Genomic DNA, 26774 nt, shown 5'->3' on the forward strand with positions numbered 1-26774 from the left:
CATCCTTGCCCAGCCCTACCCTCTGTTCCCCTCCACCGTGGCTTTTTGTTGCTATCACAAACTCGTCTGGCTCACACCCAGATTGCGACGGGCACAGGAGAGCTGTCACTCGGCGGAGGAAGCAAACCGACTCTTCAAGCAGGAGTTCGGGGAGAAGATTGCCAGCTTGCAGCAAGAGGTGGACACCCTGAAAAGACAACGGTGGGTGCCCTTGGGAATGGGCGTCTCGAGGGTCACTGGGTTCTTAGCTTAGTGCAAGTGGATGGGTTTGTTACATGGACCGAATGGCAATAAAGCACAAATCAAATTAAATCTCCTTTCTGCCAGTCATCTCCTCTCGATCTTGACCTTTGGTACTGTCTAGGTGAAGTGTACATGTTCTCCATGTGCCCTCGCACATCCCAAAGACGTGCAGGTGGCTCCAGGGAGATTTATTAAGAAAAGTTTGGATAGTGATGGTTTCCACTAAATGGCTAGTTATTAGAGTGAAGCCCAGTTTCTGAGGCTCGATGATCAGAATACAAGAATTCGCATCATACCGTGACAGAGAATGGTGAGTGGCTGGAAGTTGCTGCCAGTGTGGTAGCAGAGGCACTGGCATGTTGCCTGCATTAAAGGACTTTAGTTATGGGGAGAGATCAGAGAGACTGGGCTTGTTTTCCATGGAGCAGAGGGATGGCTTGTGATGAATATACAAGCTAGAGAGGCACAGATAGGGTAGGTAAAACCTTTCTCCCCACTGCGGATCCAGAACGAGGGAGCCAAGATTTAAGGTGAGAGGAAGGAGAGGTATGAGTACTACACGGAGTGGTTCATATTTAGAACTCACTGCCAAAGGAGGTGGGGGAATGGGATACAATCACTGATAAACAGGCAAGGTGTCGAAACGTAGGTGAATGGGATTAGTGTAGATGGGCAAAAATGGTGAGCTGAAGATCCTACAGGTGTACGAGTCAGACTCGATGGCGCGGTCAGACACCCACGTCTGGGCAGTGCTTCATCACTTTAACCCTTCTAGTCACCAGATGCAAAGACCAACGCTCCTTTGCTTTGGACAAGTGATGGGTAACCAGTGCCGATGGCCTTTATGACCCCGTCTGATCCTGTCGTTCTCTCCTCAGTGCCCAGTTACAGATGAGCTTAAAGGAGCGCAAGCTAAGCTCACCCGTTGACTACAGCCGAGATCACAGCTTGGAGGCACAAGTAAAGAACAGCCAGCAAGAAATGGCGGATATCAGGAGGGTGAGTGAACAAGCTTGATCATTGGTCCACTGGGCCGCGGGCAGAGGCTCCACTCCTCCTGGTGTAGAGATTAACGAGAGTTGTTCCACGTTTTCTCTTGGTGTGGAGGTGGAAGGAATTTTTGTAGATAGGGTAGGTCGAATCCGTGGTAGTGGGGACCAAAAACAACAGGGCAAGATTTAAGGTGAGAGGGACTTGCATTATAGGTCCATCATAGGTGGAAGGACAACCAGAAGACCAAACACCCCCTCAAGCCTGCTCCACCAATCAGATATCATCTGATTCCACAAGTCCACGTCCCTGCCTTTCTCCAAAAATCTTTAATTCTGACAGTAAACAATAGAGGCATAAATACGATAACTCTGTGTTCAATCTTCTCAACTTGTGCAAAGAAAGGGAGAACTTCCTACGCCTCCCCAGTCCCTCCTCACTGGCTTCACCAGAAACATGTGAGATGTAGAAACAGTTTCTCGGTACCTGGGACACCACAGAGAAGGGTCTAGCTGCAGCAAGATTGTGCCTTTTTATTCTGTTTTAAAGCATTGCTAAATGCAGGGCCATGTCCAGGACCTCAGTGTAAAGACCAAACCTCAGAGTGCTGCTCTTTCTTGTACCGCACAGAATGAAGGTTTTAATTTAGTCGCAGTGGAATTTAAACCCATAAACATTGAACTCTTGAGGAAAGAGCACAACTAGCGGAGACACAGCTGAAGTTGTCTCTCCGTGTGCACTCTCACAATTACAGGCTAATCATGCATAGCCTTGTTGCATTCCATAAAACCATAAGATATAGGAGCTGAATTAGGCCATCCAGCCCAACATATCTGCTCCAGCATTCCATCACGGCTAACTTATTTTCCCCCTCAATTCCATTCTCCTACCTTCTCCCCGTAACCTTTGACACACTTACAAATCAAGAACCTTTCAACTTCTGCTTTAAATATACCCAATGACTTGGTCTCCACAGCCGTCTGAGGCACAGAATTCCACAGATTCACTACCGTCTGGCTACAGATATTCCTCCTCTACTCTGTTCTTGTGGTTGTGCCCTCTGCTCCTAGACTCCCCTACTATAGGAGGCATTCTTCACGTCCACTCTATCTAGCCCTTTCAATATTCAGTAGGGTTCAATGAGATCATCACTCATTCTTCTAAACTCCAGTGGTACAGGCCCAGAGCTGTACCTTCACCAGGAGTCAGTGCACCTGGTACTCTAGTTTGTAGTGCAATTCGGTTTACTATTAATTTTTTGTATGAAGTGGGGTCTCTGTGGTAACATTACAGGAGCTGGAGAGGCTTCGAGAAGAAAACCTTCGACTCCATCAAGCAGAAGAAGGGAGAACTCCTAATGGATCCCACAAATCAGACAGGTATTTTTATATTCGTGTCAAATGTTTGGGATTAATTCTGTGTAGCAGGTAGAACATAGAACAGCACAGCTCAAGAACAGGCTCTTCGACCTACCATGTCCGTGCTGACCATGGTGCTTAACTAAACTCATCCCAACATTCTCTGCCTGTTCATGTGTCTGTGTAAATGCATCTGCTTCCTCCACCTACCTGGCAGCTCGTTCCAGCCACTGTGTGTAAAGAAGCTTTTCTCATACATCTCATAGAACGGAACATTTTTGGCGCACGAGTGCTGAACTAATTAAACTAGTAATTAAGACAAAGTAAATTCAACCCCGATGCCTGCACAATGTCCTTATCCCTCGGTTTGATGCATGATCGTGTCTAAATGCCTCTCAAGTGTTACTACTGCTTCCAGCTCTGTTCCAGGCACCCACCAACACAACTTACCCCACACATCTCCTTTAAGCTTTCCTCTTCTCACCTTAAATGCACATCCTACAGCATTTGACAAATCCATTTGGGGGTGGGAAAGACTCTTATCATCTATCTCACATAATTTTAAACTTCTATCTGCTCTTCCCTCAGTCTCCACTGCTCCAGGAAAATCAATCCAACCGCTCCTTGTAGCTCGTTCTCTCCAATGCGGGCAGAATCGTGTCTGCCATTACAATTCAATGCCTGAACCTATTATTTTCAGTGCAGGTCATCTTTTGGAACTGTTGGGAGGGGGGGGGGGGGGTGGAATTACTGAGCAATGAGTACAGAGGGAGTATAGATAACTTGTTAAATGAATATGTTCTCTCCTATAAGTGCCATGTGAGCTGCCAGTTAAAATTAATGTATTTACCAAAATCCAAAGATGGCGAAAGAAAGTATTTTGCTAAATTATTACGGAGCTTTTCTGTGCACGCACACAAAAGCCTAGAAATGGAATCTATTGGTGGAGTGGAGGCTGGAAGTTCTGGGTGGAATGTTAAAGGGTCTCGACCCAAAACTTCGACTGTCCATTTCAGAATCAGGGTTATTATCACCGGCATGTGACATGAAATTTGTTAACTTAGCAACAGCAGTTCAATGCAATACATAATCGAGGAGAGAGGGAGAGGGAGGGAGGGAGGGAGGGAGGGAGGGAGGGAGGGAGGGAGGGAGAGAGGGAGAGAGGGAGAGAGGGAGAGAGGGAGGGAGGGAGGGAGGGAGAGAGAGAGAGAGAGAGAGAGAGAGAGAATATAGATGAATAAAACATAATAAATGAACAAGTCCGGCAGCGCCTTGGAAATCCATAGCGGGGGTATTCCCTTCTGCCGCCTGTGTGGGATGACGAGTCTGTCGGGACCCTGAGGACTTGTGGAAACCGTGTGGTGGTTTCTTTCGAACTTAGAGTCTTTTAACATCTTTGGACTATTTTTACTATGCCCATGGTCTGTTTTTTTTAATCAAATATGGTATTGTCTGCACTTTTGTAACTATAACTATATGTAACTATGTGGTTTTGTGTAGGTCTTGTAGCTTTAGTTTTTGGTCTGTTGGGTGGTAGAGTTGGTCTCCTGACTTGTTGTGTCTGGGTAGTCTTGTTTTGTCTGGTGGATATGGAGCTCCTTTCCGGGGAACATGATAAGATGGTAGCGCGATATCAATACGCAGCAGCCTCTCTGGACTCTGGATTTGGGGATTGCCAAATGTTATGTGGATTTTCTGGTGTAGTCTGTTTTGTCGTGTGCTTTTGTGATATCATTCTGGAGGAACTTTGTCTCATTTTTTAACTGCATTGCATTTGTGGTTTCTAAATGACAATAAACTGAAATTCAATTCAAGTAAATCAATTACATGTATTGATTAGATTATTAAAACGTGGAAAAAACAGAAATACTGTATATTTTTTTTTAAAGTGAGGTAGTGTCCAAAGCTTCAAAGTCCATTCAGGAATCGGATGGCAGAGGGGAAGAAGCTGTTCCTGAATCACTGAGTGTGTGCCTTCAGGCCTCTGTACCTCCTACCTGATGGTAACAGTGAGAAAAGGGTTTGCCCTGGGTGTTGGAGTTCCTTAATAATGGACCCTGCCTTCCTGAAACACCGCTCCCTAAAGATGTCCTGGGTACTTTGTAGACTAGTGCTCAAGATGGAGCTGACTAGATTTACAACCTTCTGCAGCTTCTTTCGGTCCTGTGCAGTAGCCTCTCCGTACCAGACAGTGATGCAGCCTGACAGAATGCTCTCCACAGTACAACTATGGAAGTTTTTGATATGCCAAATTGCTTCAAACTTCTAATAAAGTATAGCCACTATCTTGCCTTCTTTATGACTAAATCAATGTGTTGGGACCAGGTTAGATCCTCAGAGATCTTGACACCCAGGAACTTGAAGCTGCTCACTCTCTCCACTTCTGATCCCTCTATGAGGATTGGTATGTGTTCCTTCGTCTTACCCTTCCTGAAGTCCACAATCAGCTCTTTCGTCTTACTGATGTTGAGTGCCAGGTTGTTGATGTGGCACCATTCCACTAGTTGGCATATCTCACTCCTGTACGCCCTCTTGTCACCACCTGCGATTCTACCAACAATGGTTGTATCGTCAGCAAATGCATAGATGGTATTTGAGCTATGCCTAGTCACAGTCATGTGTATACAGAGAGTAGAGCAGTGGGCTAAGCACCTACCCCTGAGGAGTGCAGTGTTGTTCGTCAGCGAAGAGGATATGTTATCACCAATCCACACAGACTGTGGTCTTCCGGTTAGGAAGTCAAGGATCCAATTGCAGAGGGAGGAACAGAGGCCCAGGTTCTGCAACTTCTCAATCAGGATTGTGGGAGTGATGGTATTAAATGCTGAGCTAAAGTCGGTGAACAGCATCCTGACAGTGTTTGTGTTGTCCAGGTGGTCTAAAGCCGTGTGAAGAGCCATTGAAATTGCATCTGCCGTTGACCTATTGTGGCAATAGGCAAATTGCAATGGGTCCAGGTCCTTGCTGAGGCAGGAGTTCAGTCTCGTCATAACCAACCTCTTAAAGCATTTCATCACTGTCGATGTGAGTGCTACCGGGCGATAGTCATTAAGGCAGCCCGCATTATTCTTCTTTGGCACTGGTATATAATTGTTGCCTTTTTGAAGCAAGTGGAAACTTCTGCCCGTAGCAGTGAGAGGTTGAAAACGTCCTTGAATACTCCTGCGAGGTGGTTGGCACAGGTTTTCAGAGCCTTACCGTATCCCATCAGGACCTTCTGCCTTGCGAGGGTTCACTTTCCTTCCATAGTTGCTACCTGACTCAGAGTTTCTTCAGCAGATTCCAGCACCTGCGGTTTCTTGTGTCTCTGGAATGTTCTTCCTGGCTGGTTGGTGCATGGTTTTGTCTTTGTACTAAGGACCCTGTGTAGAATAAAGCTGTCCTGCTTCACAACTGACAAGAGGTACCTCCCAAGCACAGCCAATTGTACCTCCTCTTTCTCTGCCCGACCCTCTACCCTGCTGTCTCTTTTTCTCCTCCCCTTCCTGCTTCTTTCCCTTCCTCACTACACTTTCAATAGTTCAGCATACATCAACTATTTCACAGAAGTTCATTTGTCAAAAACAAAACTGAAATATTTTCTTTTGAAATTTTTAGGTCAAATTCAGAAACACAAGTAGAAACTGTAAGTACATATTGTTTCTTTTAAATAATTTAACATTGTTATAAACACAAAGCTACAGTTTTTAACTTTTGTGTTTCTTGTCACAGGGACCCAGTGGCTCCAGACTGGAATGTGAAGAGAATGTGATTTGCAAACTCTGTCAAGAGGAAGCTTCACTGAACAGGCCCAAGGTACAAAACTGATTTGCAATCCATCCGCAACTCTGCCAGTCTGTTAAGTTCTGATCATAACCTCTATCGTTACTATCCACATGCAGGATATGCATTTACAATAAGAGGGGAAAAGCTTAAAGGAGTATTTAATGATTACTTTTCTTCACTACTTACCAAGAGAAAAATAATGGAGGACCAGCAGATCAGTGCTGAGTGTATAAATACGTTTGGGTGTTTAGAGGACAAGGAGGAGGAAGAGTTGGGCCTCCTCATGAGTATTAAGGTGGATAAGTTGGAAGACTGGCGAGTGTCGAATGTTTATCTCTATTTAAGAAATGAACAAGGGAAAATTCTGGGAACTATAGACCATGAGTCTCATGTCAGTTGTAGGGAAATTGCTGAAGAAAATTCTTAGGGATAGGATATACGAGCCTTTGGAAACCCATGAACTAACTGGGGACAGTCAGCACGGCTTTGTGTGTGGCAGGTTGTGCTTTGCTGACTCGATTGAGTGTTTTGACAAGATGATGAGAGAGATTGATGGGGATAGGGCAGTGGATGTTGTCCACATGATTTTAGTAAGACGTTCGACAAAGTCCCTCATGGGAGGCTAATCCAGAAGATTAGGATGCATGGGATCCATGGCAAATTGGCTGTTTAGATTCAGAACTGGCTTGCGTATAGAAGACAGAGGGTAGTGGTTGGAGGGACTTAAGCTGATGGTCTGTAATTAGTGGTGTTCCACAGGGATCTGTGCTGGGACTTGTGCTATTTGTGTTGTATATAAATGACCTGGATGAAAATGTAGATAGGTAGGTTAGTAAGTTTGTGGATGATGCCAAGATTGGTGGAATTGTGGATAGTGTAGAAGATTGGCAAAGAATACAGCACAATGTAGACCAGTTGCAGATAAGGGCTAAGAAATGGCAGATGGAGTTTAACCCAGATAAAAGTGAGGTGTTGCACCTCAGTAGGGCACGTACAGAGACAGTACACTGTTAACGGCAAGATCCTTAAATGTTGCTGAGCAGTGAGATCTTGGGATTCAAGTTCATAGAGCCTTGAAAGTGGCTACACAGGTCAATAAGGTGGTTAAGAAGGCTTACGTAATGCTTGCTTTTATTATTTGAGGCACTTGAGTTCAAAAGTCAAGAGGTTATATTGCAACTTTATAAAGCTCTGGTTAGGCCACATTTAGAGTAATGCATTCAGTTCCAGTTGCTCCACTAGAGGAAGGGTGTTGAGACTTTGGAGAGGGTGCAGAAGAGGTTTACCAAGATGCTGCCTGGTCTAAGAAGGCATATGCTATCACAAAAGGCTGGCTAAACTTGCATTGTTTTCTCTGGAGCACCGGGTGCTAAAGGGAGATTTAATAGAGCTTTAGAAGATTGAGGCATAGATAAAGTGGACAGAGAATATCGGTTTCCCAGGATTAAAATGTCTAATACCAGTGAACATGCATTGAAGGTGATGTGAGGGTTAAGTTCTTCACTCAGAGTCATAGATGTCTGGAATGTGTTGTCTGGTATGGTGGTAGAAACAAATATATTGGAAGTTTTTGATATGTTTGTCTAAGCACACGGATGTAAGGAAGATGGAGGGACATGGACATGATGCAGGTAGGAGGGATTAGTGAGTGGGTGTTTTTGATTTGGCACATTTTATTATGCTGTAAATGAAGGATTCTTTTTTTGGCGTATAGTAGGTGCCTGAGGTGGTAGTGATAGAAGCAGATACAATAGGAGCAATTGAGAGGCTAAAGTGGATATGTTGCTCCATAATTATATGGATCATGTACAGGAAGAAGATACTCAGTTTAATTTGGAATTTTTTTTTTGCAGACATGGTATGATATACTGTACTGTTCTATGCTCCGTCTCCTTCAAGCCCACCGTCATCTCTTTACCATCACACCTTTAATATGCTTGGTTATAGGAGTGGGGGAAATGTGACATCCAAGCTTGACTCCTAAGCAGTCTCTACACCACTCTTTACTGCTGGTATAAACAGTGGCTTTCCCTCTCTTTCAGAAGCAATGCAAAAGCTGTCAAGGAACCTTCTGCAGTGCGTGTGCTGTAAATGAGCTGCCTCTCCCGTCCTCCCTGGAGCCCGTGTGTGTGTGTAATCCCTGCCACGTGATGCTGTTACAACAGTACTCAACACCACCCTGACAGACTACCACGTGGAGTGCGCAGAGAACCACTCTGTCCTCAATGTGAAGTGTTGGATAAATCAGCGTGCCATTCCTACTATGCACACTTCCCCTTGAAAAAGGAACTACTGTTTTGATACGTCTTTGGGAACCTTGGTAATATTGTTTGTAACTTTCAGGAAGACATCCACCTGGACTCCTGCCACATCAAATGGTTGTTTTCTGGGCCATGAATGGTGTAACCAAAAAACGTATCAGCTGAGGGGGCTGAAAAACAGATTAAATCAGTGTGGTAAAACTCTGAGACATGTTTTAAAAATCATCTTTGAATTCTGGTAATGCTATTTAACAATTCTAATCCCTACCAGATGAGGCCAGATTTCCTATCCAATGTGGCAGACACATGGGGATGTAGTCAAGATGACCATGCCAACCTTGGATGTTCTCTAGTTTCCTACATCCATCCCTCTCACTGAGGGTATTGTTATTTTGACTTTTCATTCTTTGACCAAATGTGAATTTCAGTTGTGCGCCATTATGTATTTGAACCACCTCTCCATAGGCTGGACTGAGCTGGAATTGTCTGTTGTTAAAAGAATCTGGATCTTGTCCTTGTGTCAGTGGACAGTTCACTTTGTAAACCAGAATAAACATGTGACCCACTGAGAACAGAACACTGCTGGAGAGAAACAGTTAAAAGTCAGATGTGTTTTCTGTCTGACCTGAGTATTGTCAGCTTTTTTGTTTTTGAATTTCAGCATCTGTAATATTTAGCTATCTTTTCAGTCAAAGCACTGATCAAAGATGACTTCTGTGATGGTGATCAAAGTGAGGTTCAAAGCTGTATGGTATACACTACCTCATACTACAGTGTAGTTTAGATAAGCAAAGAAGTTTTCTTGACAAGTTCCTCATTTCACAGGACTTAAAAAATGAATGTACAAAGGTATTTAGTGACCAAATGAATTTTATAGCCAGCTATTTTTCTTATTTGATTCAACAATAGTAGCATTTGTAAACTCCTTTATACAAAACTGGACAATTGTTGTAAGAAATTTTGCACTGCATTGGGGAGGGAGCAGGGACTAGAATATCTCTGAAGGAGTACTTGTTTGCTGCCTGTTCTCCCATTGCCTGGGTACAACTGGATAGCCTGTTTGTTGTATGAATAAACATTTGCTTTGTACGTATGCACCTGTGATTGATTTCCCTCCAAAGTTGAAGTGTCAGGTATTCCATTCCCAATACTGCCACACTTTGATATTAAGGGCACAGTAAAACCACCTGTCTGTTAAATACAAACTAATTTGGTATTTTTAGCCTGGTATCTCCTCGGGAGGCATGCTGACCTAGCGGCTACCACAATGATCACTAATTGCTGTTACCTGTAAGGAGTTTGTACATTCTCCACCCACATTGCAAAGATGTACAGGGTTAGGAAGTCGTGGGAATGCTATGTTGGCGACACTTGCACAAGTCTAATCTGTAATGTTTAGCTATCTTTTCGGTCAAAGCACTGACCAGAGATGACTTCTGTGATGATCAAGGTGAAGTTCAAAGCTGTATGGTATACACTACCTCATACTACAATGTAGTTTAGATATAAATGTGAGACAAGTCTGATCTACATACTCCAGGATTTGGTCAGAAATGCAATCTCCTGGGTTACAGATTGTGTGGGTATTCTAAACAAACAGAACACAACCCAGTGACCAGCTTATAACTTTCCAGTTCCCTTTATTTTTTTTTAAAAAAGGGAACTATTTTTGTTAACATTGATTGTCTAAGATGATTTTTATTGTGGCTGCACTGCACATATGTTCAACCCATTTAATTATACTGTGAGGAAAAACTCCATGTATATAGCAAAGGATATCCTCTGCAGGTTACTGCAAACTTACATTTTTAAATCAATGCTACTAAACAATACAAACTGTTGTAAAGCAATGTAAACTTGTTAAAATGCCTGGATTTATTTTATCAAGTAATGTAACATTAAAACGTGTTACAAGAGGCATAATTTGTAATACAGGCTACTTGGAATACCAAAACAAAAATCAATTTCCTCTGTTAATGATATCAATGAGTAGGTCACAGTTGCTTCAACTGGTTTCGATACAACTTCAAGCTCCAAAACCAGGTTTGTTAGTTTTGCCTAGTGTTTAGGTATCCGCTCAAGTGGAAAGCTTCACTACCAAAGGCAGAGCCATTTCCAAATCAGTGATCGTTTACCTCTCTTCAGTACCTGAAACAAAATAAATGATCAGTTAGTGAATTATCTCACTTTAGGGTCACAGATCTGCAAATGAGATCAACAGATCTCAGACAACAGGTGATAAGCGGTAACAGCGGAGACTACAGCATGGAGTATCTCTGGGTTTTGTGGACATGAAACAATGCAAAGTCAATCCCATCCAGTAGGATTGCAGCTGATAATTCATCTCAGCACCATGTTCCTCCACTAACCCATCATGCAAAGGTATATTCATGGTTTTGAAGGAAATCAAAACTCCACTAATCTGCTATCCAACCATTTGGAAATTCTGGTGGCTCAAGTAAGATTTGCTGTACTCCTTTGTATTTTATCATAAAGACTAAGTTAGTGAATTAAAAGTTTTTAAAAATCTGTTCGTCAGGCACTAGAAAACTCAAGTCTGCTGCTTTATTGGAGTTTTATTGTTGCTCAGTCTCCATAGCACACTGGGGTAGTGAATTCTGAAGATTCACTGAGTAAAAAAAATTATTCCCCATCTGCATGGCCAACACTTGAAATTCTGATGCTAGATTCACTGCCCCTCAATATCCTGTGTTGTGCCCTTTTTGGATTACAACAATGTAATTTTTCCAAACTCCACCTGCTTAACTGCTCATCAGCAAGCCACTCATCCCAGCAATCAATCTGGTCAGTCCTTGTTGCGCTGCCTCTATTTAAAGGCAGTCCTTCCATAGGTAGTCACTAATATTCCTGGTGCAGTCTGCTCTTTACAGCAAGATCTCTATTTCTGTATATATTTGGTACGTGACAGGCTGAATTGCAGTATCTGCTGGACATTATCGCAGAGTCCTGGCCTATACAGTATATATTTTCTTTGAGAGAACATGCTTCTTTGCTCCCTATTTTTGAATGTTTTGCATCTTCGGCCCACAGGAACACTGTCTTGTTCAGCTGTATCTATGTACGGTTTGAATGATAATTAAACTTGATTTTGATATCTTGTTGCAACAAAATCATTGTACTAACTGCTTTAGATAGAAAACCTACAGCACAATACAGGCCCTTCGGCCCACAAAGCTGTGCCAAACATGTCCTTAGAAATTACCTAGGGTTACCCATAGCCCCTCTATTTTTCTGAGCTCCATGTACCTGTCCAGGAGTCTCTTAGAAGACCCTATCGTATCCGTCTCCACCACTGTTGCCAGCAGCCCATTGCACTCACTCACCATTCTGAGTTGAAAAACTTACCAGACATCTCCTTTGTACTCATTTCCAAGCGTCATAAAACTGTGCCCTCTCGTGCTGGCCATCTCAGCCCTGGGAAAATGCCTCTGACCATCCACACAATCAATGCCTCTCATCTTATACACCTCTATCAGGTCACCTCTTATCCTCCGTCACTCCGAGGATAAAAGGACGAGTTCACTAAACCTATTCTTATAAGGCATGCTCCCCAATCCAGGCAACATCCTTGTAAATCTCCTCTGCACCCTTCCTATGGTTACTCCAAATGGGGTCTGACCAGGGTCCTATATAGCTGCAACATTACCTCTCAGCTCTTAAAACTCAATCCCACGATTGATGAAGGCCAATGCACTGTATGCCTTCTTAACCAGAGTCAACCTGCACAGCAGCTTTAAGTGTCCTGTGGACTCGGACCCCAAGATCCCTCTGATCCTCCACACTGCCAAGAGTCTTACCATTAATACTATATTCTGCCATCATATTTGACCTACCAAAATGAACCACAATCACTTAACTGCGTTGAACTCCATCTGCCACTTCTCAGCCCAGGTTTGTATCCTATCGACATCCTGCTGTAACCTCTGACAGCCCTCCACACTATACACAACACCCCCCAACCTTTGTGTCATCAGCAAATTTACTAACCCATCCTTGCACAACCTCATCCAGGTCATTTATAAAAATTGCTAAGAGTAAGGGTCCCAGAACAGATCCCTGAGGCACTCCACTGGTTACAACCTCAATACAGAATATGACCCATCTATAACCACTCTTTCCCTTCTGTGGGCAAGCCAGTTCTCGATCCACAAAGCAATGTCCCCTTGGATCCCATGCCTCCTTACTTTCTCAATAAGCCTTGCATGAGGTACCTATCAAATGCCTTGCTGAATCCATATACACTACATCTACAGCTCTAACTTCAATGTGTCTAGTCACATCCTCAAAATTCATTCAGGCTCATAAGGCACAACCTGCCTTTGACAAAGCCATGCTGGCTCTTCCTGCCTCTCCAAATGTTCATAAAACCTGACTCTCAGGATCTTCTCCATCAACTTACCAATCACTGAAGTAAGACTCACTAGTCTATAATTTCCTGGGCTATCTCTACTCCCTTTCTTGAATAAGGGAAGAATATCCACAACCCTCTAATCTGCTGGAATCTCTCTTGTCCCCATTGATGATGCAAAGATCATTGCCAGAGGCTCAGCAATCTCCTCCTTCGCCTCCCACAGGAGCCTGGGGTACATCTCGTATGGTCCCAGTGACATAACCAACTTGATGCTTTCCAAAAGCTCCAGCACATCCTCTTCCTTAATATCTACATGCTCAAGCTTTTCAGTCCACTGCAAGTCATCCCTACAATTGCCAAGGTCCTTTTCCATAGTGAATCTGAAGCAAAGTATTCATTAAGTACCTCTGCTACTTCCTCCGGTTCCACTGTCACATTTGATAAGTCCTATTCTCTCATGTCTTATTCTCTTGCTCTTCACATACTTATAGAATGCCTTGGGGTTTTCCTTAATCCTGCTTGCCAAGGCCTTCTTATGGCCCCTTCTGGCTCTCCTAATTTCTTTCTTAAGCTCCTTCCTGCTAACTGCATAATGATAGATAATCTATCATCTAGTTTTTTGAACCTTTTGTAAGGTTTTGTTTTCTTCTTGACTAGATTTACAACAGCCTTTGTACACCACAGTTCCTCTACCCTACCATCCTTTCCCTGTCTCATTGGAACGTATACCTATGCAGAACTCCATGCAAATATCACCTGAACATTTGCCACATTTCTTCTATACATTTCCCTGAGAACATGTTTCCAATTTATGCTTCCAAGTTCCTGCTGAATATCCTCATTTTCCCTTACTCCAATTAAACACTTTCCTAACTTGTCTGTTCCTATCCCTCTCCAATGCTATGGTAAAGGACATAGAATTGTGACACTATCTCCAAATGCTCTCCCACTGAGAGATCTGGCACCTGACCAGGTTCATTTCCCAATACCAGATCAAGTACAGCCTCTCCTCCTGTAGTCTTATCTACACATTGTGTCAGGAAACCTTCCTGAACACACCTAATAAACTCCACCCCATCTAAACCCCTCACCCTAAGGACATACCAATCAATATTTGGGAAACTAAAATCTCCCACCACAACAACCCTGTTATTATTATACCTATCCAGGATCTGTCTCCCTATCTGCTCCTCGATGGCCCTGTTACTAGTGGGTGGTCTATAAAAAACACCCAGTAGTTATTGACCCCTTCCTGTCCTTAACTTCCACCCACAGAGACTCCGTAGACAATCCCTCCATGACTTCCTCCTTTTCTGCAGCTGTGACACTATCTCTGATCAACTGTTTCCTCTTTTACCTCCCTCCGTCCTTCTGCAAGTGCACTTCATCAGATACCCAGGTGTCTCTGAATGCAAATATTTCCCAATCTCTTCAACATTAAAAACAACTTTTCTATTTTTCCTACTAGTATAGAACCTCACATTTTTCCCCACAATGCATTCAATCCTTACCCATTCCTTAGTAAACTGGTTTACTGTTGTGATTTGTACTGAAGTGCAGTGAAAACCCTTAGTTTTGCCTGCTATCCATAATCTCATTAGAGCAGTATATTGAGGCAGTAGAGTAAAAAAAAATGCTGAATAAAGTGTGACAGAGAAAGTGCAGTAAGGTAAAAGAACATTATTATTGATTCCTGGTTGATCAAGAGTTTAGATTTGAGAGTAGAACCCTTATAAAAGTAATGAGTAGATCTGCATAAAGTACCGGTACTTGCAAGGGGTCGCCATGCTTAATATAACCCTGAAACTATCACCTTCAACAAATTACAACTAGTTTTTCATTAATCTCTCATTGATAGATTCCTGGGGCTCCAGAAGTTAGCACTGTCCCTGTGGCACCCCTAAACATAGCCTCCCAACCCAAAATGACTCCCTAATTTGTTTCCGCCTTTAACTAAGCCCCATTACCATGCAAAACTCAATACACACTATATTCTAATTTTCATTAGTAACTTGCTATATGTTACCTTGCAAAAAAAGGTCCTAAAATCCCAAAATACACTACATCCATTGGTTCCCTTTATACACTTAGGGGTTGCAACCAGCTGTGGTACCACTGTTGGGAAGAAACAGACAACACCAACCAGTGCTTTCCTCCCCACTGGCTCTCAACTCTACCAGAATGATTTCATTCCTCGACTTTCAAAGCCACATTTCTTTCTGTGTTGGTGCTCCCTCCTCAATTTTCCCTCTATCTGAAAGTAACCTGGAATACCTAACTCAATGTGGTTACTTTGCAACAATAGCTTCTAACTAAACTGCATCCTACTACTACACTCCCAACTTGGGGTCAGTTAGCTGGCTCACTAGCACTACAGTCCCTGCTCTTATTAACACAGCCTGCAATATCCAGTACCTGTAGCATATATCTGCCAAACTTGTAATCACACCCTCTTGCTGAGCGATTCTCCAGTTCCTTATCAATAAGGTTATGATTGCCTCCGGAACAACACACCCAGATCTTAACCCCACGCCCAGATCTTGATGCAATATTTAAATCTTGGTCCCCAGTAATGAATTAAACACAGTTCAAGTTGTAAATATTTAAAATGCCATGGATTGCAGTGGTCTCCATCAACTTGAGCACACTGCATTGGCATCATATTACCTGTCCTCACTTGCCAACTGCAATTATCGTATGTACAATACAATAAGCTCATTCAAAACACTTGGTAGACATTGCACTCAATGGGCCCCACACCCCATACTGCTGTGCTCACCACAAAGAACAGCCCATTTAGCCCAACAGGTCCATGCCCATAATACCAGCACAAGTACTCCACCAGCAAATCCTTCTATTTCTCCCTCTCCCTCCTCTCTAATTCTTGCAGATCTTCCTCTTTTGAAGACCTCTGATATTTACATTGTCCCTTCCCTAAGATTACAGCTGTACAGAGTAGTGAAGAGTTACTCACCACAAGGTGAGATTTAAAAACTCTATCAAGTTATTCCTCAGTCTACTTTAGGAAGACAAAGCCCATTCAATTGCTCCAGTATAAACTAGTGGATAGCTTGTGTGGACACCATTGTAGCTTTCTGCATGAATACAAAACACACTGCAGTGTCAACCTTCTGTTCTACCGGCATGCACACTTGTACAGATGAAATGCTGCACATAATGAATGCTTGACATCAACTCGATTGGCTGCAGGTACCAATCAGGTATGAAGGATTAACAGTTAGCCCACCCAAGAAAACTGCATTGTTAAACAGCAACAGAGCCCCATGAGCCCCTACCCACAGGAATGCAAAATGCTGCACAGTAGTGGACTCAGCCCAGATCATGGGAGAACACCTCCGTCCACCATTATTGCTATCTATTTGAGGTGGCAACAGCTATCATCTAAGATCCCCACTATGCCATCCACAGCTACCACTGGGCAGGAAGCACAGAAGCCTAAAGTCCCACACCACTAGGTTCACGAACAGCTACAAGAATTTAGTTCTTGAACCAACTGGCAAAACCCTAATTATCATCTCAGTACTGACACATTGACCATGTTGCATAGAATGGAATGTTTTAATTAAAAAATGTATATAATTGACATTTTTGTTGTGTGTTGTATCTCTAATACCGTGTGTCTGTGACATTGCTGCTGCAAGCTTTTTTTTGCACTTCTGCATACGTGTATGTTCATTTGACAATAAAGTTGAATTTGGAGAGTTCCCAGTGTTTGTCCAAACCTGCTCTTGGTACATCAGGGTTGGGAAGAAATTAATCAAACAATTCACAGACAAAACCACTTGTCTAAAAAGGAAAGCCACACGCTGAATCAAACTAATCCAGCAACAACTCCTTGCAGTCTCTTTTTGTACCAAAATCTTGGCATAGAGATTGTAGCTCTAAAGACATTACCTTTCTCTTGATTTCCTTGATCATTATGTCTGACAGGAATCCCCGAGCAAAACGAGTTCAGGTAGAGTTCTATGTAGCGATGTTCTGCATCAAAGAGAATCAGAAGCCAACAGCTGCAGTAAATGAACCCAGTAGTTATTAAGTTAATGCCTGAGCAACATCCAGCATGACCAAGTACAGTAAGCATGCTGTTAAGACTCAACACCTTACTGATGACATAACACTCCCTCTTAACAATCCCTACTCCATCATCAAAAATGAAACCAAAAGATGGGGGTGGGGGAAAGCTATGGCCAGTTTCAGTGATCATAGCACCAAATATAGAAAATAATAATTACATGGTTTTGTGTATATTACTAAAACCCCTCCAGGGAATATAGGGACAATCAAAACCTATCCATTTTGAGGAGAGTGCAGAAGCCCCTGTAACACAGCAGGAATCATCTCATTTGTGTGAAATGGGACAATTCTTTTCCCCAGGATGGAGAGAGAAGGCAGCTAGAAAGAATTGGGATACTGATCAGTTCCACTCTATGGACTCTGGGCACAAATTCCCTGCCACACTGTCACATCTTTCCTGTGATGAGTTTTTTCTTACCAGACTGAGTGTAGCATGTACAGATTTTCTAGTTTCACATAAACGAGAAATGATCCTTGGCAGGATTAGGTGCTGAGAAGAGAGTATATCTAGAAGTTGATCATGGGGAGCTCATGTAGGATTGAGATAAGAAGAAATTTCTTCACTTGGAGGCTCGAATTTTCTGAATTCTTTACTCAAGGGCAATGGACACAGTCATTGAGTATAGATAAGGCTGAGATCAAGAGTTTGTTGGGAATCTAAACAATGTGGAGGTTCAGAAGGGTTACAGTGTGGATGATGGTCATTCAACAGCTGTTTTAGGTCACAGCATTCCAGCTAGGTCCATCCAACTATCCTGTCCTACAAATTCTCTCCAATCAGAATGCTACAACTGAACCCATTAACCCTCATTACGCAGAATTATTTTCCTCATTCCCATTTTGGTTTTCTTGCCAATCATTTTTATTCCCCATCTCTTGAATCTTTGTTCCTGTACCAATGGGGATCAGTTTCAATTATCATTTTACCTACATGATTTTAAATGCTTTATCAGATCCTCTCAACCCAAACTTTCCACCAGCCATTTCAGGTCCACCACATTCCCACACCGACATGCCTGTGAAGATTCCTCTTCTCCTGGCTCTCAAAGGTAGAGGACCACCTCATAATTCACATGTGTCAAACCTGGTGGCATGAACAAGCTCCATTTCCCCCAATTTTTCACTCTTTCCCCTTCCATAATCTTTCCGACTGCCCAAGACACTCACACTCCTCCCCACCTGTTACCCCCTCGACCTCCTTCCTTTTATTCCATGTTCCATCATCCTCTCCTATCAGATTCTATCTTCTTCAGCCCTTTGCCACTTCCACCTACCCATTCACTTCCTACATCACCTCCATTCAGGGCCCCAAACAGTCTTTCCAGGTGAGGCAACACTTCACCTGTGAAACTGTTGAGGTCGACTATTCTATCTGGTGATCTTGGCAGCCACCTCTACATTGGTGAGAACTAACAAATTGGCGGACCACTTTATTGAGCACCTCTGTTCCATCCATCAACAGCAGAATTTCTTTGTGGCCAACCATTTTAAATTCCCATCCCCATTCTGACACATCAGTCCATAGCCTCCTCTTTTGCTAAATAGAGGACATTCTCAGGGTGAAGAGGCAACACCTCATATTCCGTTTGGGTAGCCTCCAACCTCATGACACTTCTTCCTTAATCTCCACAGGCCTATTCTATTTCAACCTCACCCTGATCAAGGTCCTTTTCACTTGTGAATACTGAAGCAAAGTATTCATTTAGGACCTCCCCAACCTCCTCCACCTCCAGATATACGTTGCCTTTATTCTTTAGCGGCCCCACCTTCCTTCTTGTCATCCTTCTGTTCTTCACATACACATAGAACTTGGGATTCTCCTTAATCCTACATGCTGAGGCCTTCTCATGCCCCCTTCGAGCTCTCCTAAGTCCTTTCTTAAGCTCCTTCCTGCTACCCTATATTTCTCATGAGCCCCAGTATACAAGGTATTGTCTAATCACAATGGTCTGGGCACCTTGGCACAGTGCTGATATACTGGTTAATAAATTTCTGTCTTTTAGTTTGTCAGAAAAAAAATTTAGAACTATTTTGATGTATTAAGGGCTCTGATAGAGAACACAGGAGGGAAACAGATTAGCAAAATGAGCAATTGGCAGAGGAAGAGCACTTATTTTTTTGAAATGCAGTGAGCTGTTGTAATCTGGAACACGTTGCCTGAAAGACCAGTGAAAGGAGATTCAAAAGGAACTTTCAAAAGAGAACTGCTGAAGTTATTGCAGTTGAAAACCTAGCATGCTGCAGAGACAGATCAGAGGAGGGGGATGATCGGATGAACACTTTCAAAGCAGCTGGGACAATGGGCTGAATACTGCTGTGAATGATCATGTGAAATAAATGGTCTGCACAAGACAGTCCATTTCAGACTTGAGATGCAGTAAAGTTCTTACGCATGTGCGATTTATCTTTTGTCATGGCAGCAACAGCATCTTCATGTGTGGCAAAATGTACATCTGCTTCTCCAGTGGCTTTTCCGTCAGGTCCGTACTCCACAATAATCCGCACTGGCTTCAAGGGCTGGAAGAACTAGAAGACAAAAGATGTTTCACAGCAACACCTCACAAGGGACTTGGTGGCACAAGATTGAAAATATGGCTTTCTGTTTCTTGCATTAAAAATATAACAGAACACGAAACTAATAATCCTGTAGCCTCCCTGCAATTCATTACCCCTGAGCAGGACTCTGCAGATTTTTCCAGTATTTGCAGTCTTACTTACTTCACTACACTGTACACTACCTTCTTACCATTACACTGTTAAAGTGCTATAGGGCTATTAAAACAAAACTTCATGCCAGTTAAAAGTTTCTTCCCCCAGGCAGTTAATCTGATCAACCATTCTAGTTAGCCCGCTGCCCCCATACCCCTCTATTACCCCAATCACTATTGTATATGCTTTACACTGTAAATGTGTGCTGGAATTTAAGTATTTCTGCACACTTTATTCCAATCTGTACATATTTTTATATAATTCTTTATTCTTTTGAATGCTGTCTCTTGTATGCGACGCAACACACCTCAACAATTTCCTAATACATGTAAATAATGAATAAAGTTGATCCTTGACCTGTGTTATCATTCAAAACATTTTAATAAAGAATGGCATCTAGTGCAGTGCTCATTTAACTTTCACAACAGATCAGCCTTTTCAAACAAATAAGCTCCTTTTCAATGAGTAGCACACATGCCACTAAGTCAAGTTGTTGGCTTGAAGCCCACACACATCAATGTGTTACTAGCACTGCAGTAGTGGATGACCAGTGATGAAATAGCAGGTGTAAGAATGCAGAACAACTCCAGTTAATGTGTAGCTAAAGATGACCAGATCCACATCTAGTAACCAAAGGATGCAGCTGTGGCAGAGGGTTGAGGGATGGTTAGGAGTTAAAGCCACAAAATGTAATCGTCACAGAGTTCAAGAAACAGTTGATAAGTGTGGAATAGTTGCAGCGGTGTCTATTATTGATACTTGTGATGACTAACTGCTGGCAGTACTCACAGGCAGCAGACTGTTAAGAGTTTAAGTGTATAATATAGGTGCTGGGCTGTACCAGTAGTTTTTCGAAATTAATCTGAGATAACACTGGCAGATCTGCACCTGACGTACACAGTGAAAATACTGAGTACAGCAAAGGAACAGGCGCTTAGCTCAATTGTGCTGAAGTTAGAAATCAAATGTCCAACCGGACTACCGTAGATTCCGGATTATAAGCCGCTACTTTTTTCCCACATTTTGAACAGCTTTGAACTCTGCGGCCTTTAATCCAGAGCGGCTAATACATGGTTTTTTTTCATGCCGCCTCGTAAACATTTTGCCTCATAACAGTAGACCAATAAAATTGATGAGTAGTTCACAGAGGTCCAATGAAATTGTACGATAAATCAAGCGCACTTTCACAATTAAATTATTGTAAATCAGTCATTTGTACTCACCCTCATCAACATGGAAAATACTCGAAGAAAAGCAAGACCCGAGCGCATCAGACCCGATTAGACCCGATTGCGTTACGCAAGCGCGTCAGACCCGATTAGACCCGATCGCGTTACGCAAGCGCGTCAGACCCGAGCGCATCAGACCCGATTAGACCCGATCACGTTACGCAAGCGCGTCAGACCCGATTAGACCCGATCGCGTTACGCAAGCGCGTCAGACCCGAGCGAAAACGCTGCTTTTAAGTTAAAGGCGATCAATAACTTTTCCTGGTAGGCTGCAGTCTATATATTTTTACCAGTCGCTAGGAGATATTGGAATGTTGTTCGTGCTGTTCAGTAAAAAAGTATATGCAACGTAATTTGTGTTACCGATACGTATGTATATTTAAAAGTAGCGGTGCGGCCTAAAATCCGGTGCGGCCTTTACAATTAAAAAATTGATTTTATTTCTAAAATTAGAGCCAGCGGCTTTTAATCAGGTGCGCTCTGTAGTCCGGAATCTACGGTAATTCCTTCTACCTACCATGTGCATACACTTCTACTCCTGCACATTCATAAGCTTATCTAAGAGCCTTTGGAATAGCTCTATCATACTTGTCTCCACCAGCACATTCCAGCCATCCACCACACTGCAAAAAAAACTTGACTGACATCTCTGAACTTATCCCCTCTCACCTTAAACACATGCCCTCTAATACTAGACATTTCAATGGGGAAAGGATACTGACCGTCTACTCTAAATTGCTCCTTGTCAATTTGAAAACTTACGATGGGGCACGTGTTACAGATAATTTGTTTGAAAATATGAACAAGGCAAACACTTACTTTAACAACATCCTGTCCATTAACCCGAAATGGTAGGCCCCTCATATGCACATTATGTACATCAGATCTTTGAATACAGTGATTAGATTCCAAATCATTTTTTGGCAGCTGCACTATTAACCAAAAAAAAAGAAATCACAATTTGAGAAAAGAGTACAAGTTGTTCCTTTACATTAAAATATCAAATATTTTGGTCATGCACTACGAACTATGCACATCAGTTTACATGGCAGTGTACCAATATAGTCAAGTCTTTGTGCAGTCTTAAAATTGCACACATTTGAATCTTATGCAAAATTTCACAGCTGTAGAACTGCTTTGAGGCACACTTTATAAAGCATATCAAGAAGTGAAAGTCAGGCTCATATTTATAACAAGTCAGAACAAATGCAGAAATAGTGGCCTATTCAGCACCTATAAACTGTCAACATTTTATGAAACCTGAGCAAATCTGTCTTAATTTTAATTACTTGCTTCGATTTCATATCCCTTAATATTCTTGCCTAATAATAGAAACAGGTAATAGAATATGGACTTTTTAAAACTTAAAACATTTCAGTGTTAATTAATTCACCAACATTAATTCCACAATTACAATAAAGTCTTTACTAACTAATCAAATTACACACACGATTTTAAAAAAGTCTTGCCGGAACTGCAATTCAATCAACCTTGCAGATAGCAGGAGGCTCTGCTTGTGAGTGGTATCCTTACTGAATCAACAGCTTTCACAACATGTGTCCTTCATTCCAGTTAGGCAACAAGGTGCCTTACCATTCTGGACTCTACCATCTCTCTCCATCATATCTCCATTATCACTGTTACTGTTTACCACAGTACAGCTCTCATTGTCAGTTGCAATTTCCTGTGCAGTAGGACAGCGAGGCATTTTCTTCGAGGGACGGATGTATAAACGAAGATCACTCTTGGTGCTTCGAAATATTTCAATGTACCTAGCCAAAAAACAAAACTGATTGTCAGTGCTCTTTGCTGGATGGTTATTTTCTGGTTTGACATCATCCCAAGTAGAAATTGTTGACTGCATGCCCTTGACAAGCTTTCCACAGATTGAGTGAAAATAGCTTGGTACTATAGAACTAGTGAAACAGGCTATTGGAAAATTTGGACAGAATTTACAGAACATCACACTATTAGAATAACTAATTCAAATGTAGGTTTTATTCCAAGAATATTAAGACTCAACAGCTAATGTTGCAACTATGCAGACTTAAGGTCTTGATTAGTATAATGAGCTCAGTAGTGGCTCAGGAAAAAATAATGAGGTAGTTCAGCTGTCTGGTTTGAAATATGAAGGAATATAAGAAAAAAACAATTCAGATTACCAGTAATTTACTAGAACTCACAGAATGATTGCTTACACAAATTGGTGCTAATAAATATGGTCCACACAAGCCTTACCCACCCTTTTAAATTATACTCATACTGTACTTACACAAATGCATCAATTGGTTCCTTTACTGAATTCATTGACACCCCCTTTCCTGTCTTCTCTTTGTCCTTCAATCTTCCCGTTTTTCACCTCAAATTAGCTTCATCTTTTCTTCCCTGCTCATTTTCCCCACCTCTGTACTTTCTTTGAATGGTAATTAAAATTTCTTGCATCCCTAACTTCTCTGTCAGGGTAAGAGATATTCAACCTGTCCCCTCGCTACCAATCTGAGGTACTGAGCATTTCCAGCATTTTCTGATTTTATTTTCTATTTCCAACATCTATGTGCAGAAACACAGGTCACTTGGCCATTTAAGCTTGTTCTGCCATTCAATTCAATACCACATTCTACTCTCTCCACATCCTATGATTTATTTTTGTATCTAGAAATTCTCCTCAAACTTGCAGCATCTCAGTCTTCACTATTTTTCATATTCAAAAGTTCAATTCACCATCTTCTAAGTGAAGAAGTTTCTTTGCATCTCTGTCCTAAATGTCTTATCCTCCATTTAACCTTTATACCCAAGGGTGACCAATCAGACTGCAAGAATTTTGCTTGAGAAACAAAGTACTGGAGGAACTCAGCAAGTCAGGCAACATCTATGATCTTTTCCTATCTCATTCTGCATACATTGACCGATGTTTTGTCTCAGCAATTTAATCAGAATAGTTACTCCCACCAGCCATTTCCTAAACCAACTGCAGCACTTAAATTGTTAATTAAGTACATACCTGGATCCTATCATTTCTCGGTCTTTTGCCAGGGCTCTCTCCGCCATTTCCTGAGATGCAAACTGAACAAAAGCATCCCCAGTGTTTCTGCCACGGTGATCCCTGGTTAGAGTCACACCATCTTCTACGATCTCCAAACCTGCAGTTAATGATGTTCAGGAAAGAAAACAAGTTTCAACAACAGCTGTTGTCAAAGTGCTCACAACATTCTCCCTTCCTTGGGTGGCCCAGAATTTGAAGATCTCTCTTCTCTGCTGGCTGCAAAAGGAGTTAATCTGAACTTCAATTCCTGATGAAATCACAACCCAGAACCCAATTCAGCTCAGTTGGCAATGTATACTGAGATGCATGCTCACAGACCTTAACAATTCTTGCAGGTGTACTGCTGAAGCTAAACCTAGATGTGTAAGAGCTTGTTGAAGGGAGTCTTGGGGGGAGAGGGGAAGCGCTAAACACTATAATCAAAGTGCAATGAGAAACTGGTTGTCAGCAGAACAATGTCAAAACAAGACAACCATTTTCCAAGATCAATTCAGTTGAAAGTACAGAGGGACAATTAGAATGTCTTTACTGGTGAAACTGTTTAATAAAACCATAATTAATTACTATAGCAACTTGGGACTTCCTTCTATGTTTTCCATTCCCTCTCACAGGGAAAATACACAAATTTACAAATGCTTTTTTTGAAGCTCCAACCATTTTTCCTCTGCACCCACTGTCCCCAAACTCTTTTCCCAGACAAGATAAATAAAACTGTGTAGATATATATTGATTTAAAAATTCTTGGATGGTAGGATGGAGATGTGCCTCTACAAAAGGAAATGTAAGGTGCTCCATCTCTCTGCCAGCCTGCAGGTCACCCTTGGACAATGTGTAGTACCTACTTAGCCCCTGATCAGTGTCATGTGAAGCCATGTGAGCAGCTAGAGCATATCACAAGTCCTGAGTATGCAACCACCGATGCCAGGCAATCTCTGAATAGATAATGGCTGGGGTCACCCGTCCCGTAAAGACACTGCCCAGAAGACGGCAATGACAAACCACTTCCGTAGAAAAATTTGCCAAGAGCAATCATGGTCATGGAAAAACCATAATTGCCCACGTCATGTGACACGGCACATAACAAACAAATGCAATATAAACAGTTTGGTACTTTAAATAAGAACAAAGAATCAGAGAATCACACGTTAGGTTAGATCAAAGTCTCCTCACAGGTGACAACCAGTACTGTTGAAGGTCACTGATTTGAAATGTCATCTATTTTCCTCCTCAGGTGCTGTGTGACCTTCTTGATGTCTGCAGTGTTTTCAGTTTTTAACTTGTGAAAACATACTATTACAGGTAGTTTAAAAAAAAACACAACAGTTCAAGAGACTACACTTGGATTATTTCATGTATTATAGGAAGATGTGATTAAGCCAAACTGGGTGCAGAAAAAAAATTGACAAGTATATTCCTATGAGTGCAGGGTTTCAGTGATAAAGAGAAATTGAATATCCAAGACTCTTTTCACTGGACTGATGGAGGCTGAGAGGTGACCTTGTTAAGATTTATGAGCTCATGAGAGGCATAAATAAAATGGATATTCCTTTTTTTTTGCTGTGTAGAGGCATAGGATTAAAGTGAGGGAAAAGATTTAAAGGGCACCTAAGGGCAATTTTTTCCATACAGAAAGTGGTTGGCATATGAAACAAGCTGCCAAATGAAGTTGTAAAGGCAGATTGTAAAGGCAATTACAATGACAGGTTCACGGACATGAAAAGTTTAGAGGAATGTAGACCAAACAGACAAATGAGACTAGTTCTGAGAGTTTTGGTCAACATGGAAGAGATGTGCCAAAAGGCTTGTTCATGTGCTATATAACTCTATGACATTAAAAGAACTAAGATTTACTGTGGAGAAAGATGGCTTTGATGTCTTTAGAGCATTGCTTTGTACTGACCAAGCAGCAGCAGCCACAGTTATTCTAACACTGAAAAATGTCAATGTCTGCCCCTCTGATGTTGAACAAACCATCTGGAAGAGTTCAACAAAAATTCTGATATTTTTCAGTGATATAGAAATAAGTGGAAACATTTAAGGGAGTAAGGGAAGAAATTGGAAGGAGCTGCATCGTAATATGGACACTTGTCAATGTTTCTGAACCAAAGGAACGATAATGCGTAGAAGGTATCAACAAACCAGCAAAGAAGCGAGTGATATCCTCCATTGTGCAACTATATGGAAGGCCTCTCAGGCGCACGGTACTACCATCGATCAGCTCTTTACCACTGGAGTGCAGTCGCTTCAGAAGGAAGTCCACATCACTGTTGGTTAGTTCAAACACTAAGGCAATTAAGAAAAAAAGTTAAGTCATTATCCAATTCCTTCCACACAACCTTCTCCCACCCTCTTCTCAGTAAATCCTTCTGTTCCTTTCTCAAGCCCAAATGCTAAAAAGGCTTTCACCATTGGGAGAATTCTCCATAATCTCACTAATCTCTCTGTATCAAACTTTCTCCCAAATTTGTTACTATATTTATTAGAGTCTACTTTTCAATTTGGTGTTAGTTCCAGATTACCCTACAAACATTGAACAGTTCAGCGCAGGAACATGCCCATGATATGACAAAACTAAGCTAATGATATCTAAATCCCTTTTGTCTACACATTAACCATATTGCTCCATTCTTGGCATTATCTAAGAGTCTCTTAAACACTACTAATATATGTGCTTCCACTATTACCCCTGGTAGTGCATCTCAAACACCC

The 26774-nt window shown here is 42.0% G+C and overlaps 2 protein-coding genes across 6 annotated transcripts in view; one reads left to right on the forward strand and one right to left on the reverse strand.

Moving 5' to 3' along the window:
* Positions 1 to 9710, forward strand: part of rufy3 (RUN and FYVE domain containing 3) — a 71097-nt gene extending 61387 nt beyond the window's left edge. For all 4 annotated transcript variants that reach the window (XM_073042367.1, XM_073042368.1, XM_073042370.1 and 1 more), the window contains 6 exons: positions 82 to 201; positions 1122 to 1242; positions 2527 to 2612; positions 6189 to 6216; positions 6303 to 6386; positions 8399 to 9710. In XM_073042367.1, coding sequence (XP_072898468.1) covers positions 82 to 201; positions 1122 to 1242; positions 2527 to 2612; positions 6189 to 6216; positions 6303 to 6386; positions 8399 to 8539 — 580 coding nt within the window. In that variant the 3' untranslated portion in view covers positions 8540 to 9710. The remainder of the gene's footprint in view (positions 1 to 81; positions 202 to 1121; positions 1243 to 2526; positions 2613 to 6188; positions 6217 to 6302; positions 6387 to 8398) is intronic.
* Positions 9711 to 10469: 759 nt separating this feature from the next.
* The window catches only part of grsf1 (G-rich RNA sequence binding factor 1), a 38328-nt gene continuing 22023 nt past the window's right edge, over positions 10470 to 26774 (reverse strand). Inside the window, exons 4-10 of one of the 2 annotated variants that reach the window (XM_073042375.1) lie at positions 26205 to 26348; positions 24024 to 24162; positions 22616 to 22794; positions 21842 to 21954; positions 19475 to 19610; positions 16905 to 16988; positions 10470 to 10765 (exon numbers count right to left, since the gene is read on the reverse strand). In XM_073042375.1, coding sequence (XP_072898476.1) covers positions 10749 to 10765; positions 16905 to 16988; positions 19475 to 19610; positions 21842 to 21954; positions 22616 to 22794; positions 24024 to 24162; positions 26205 to 26348 — 812 coding nt within the window. In that variant the 3' untranslated portion in view covers positions 10470 to 10748. Of the gene's footprint in view, positions 10766 to 16898; positions 17018 to 19474; positions 19611 to 21841; positions 21955 to 22615; positions 22795 to 24023; positions 24163 to 26204; positions 26349 to 26774 lie in introns of those variants that run through there. The other variant, XM_073042376.1, reaches the window with a different exon arrangement.

The sequence above is a fragment of the Hemitrygon akajei genome, chromosome 4 (assembly GCF_048418815.1).
Source record: "Hemitrygon akajei chromosome 4, sHemAka1.3, whole genome shotgun sequence".
NCBI classification, from domain to species: domain Eukaryota; kingdom Metazoa; phylum Chordata; class Chondrichthyes; order Myliobatiformes; family Dasyatidae; genus Hemitrygon; species Hemitrygon akajei.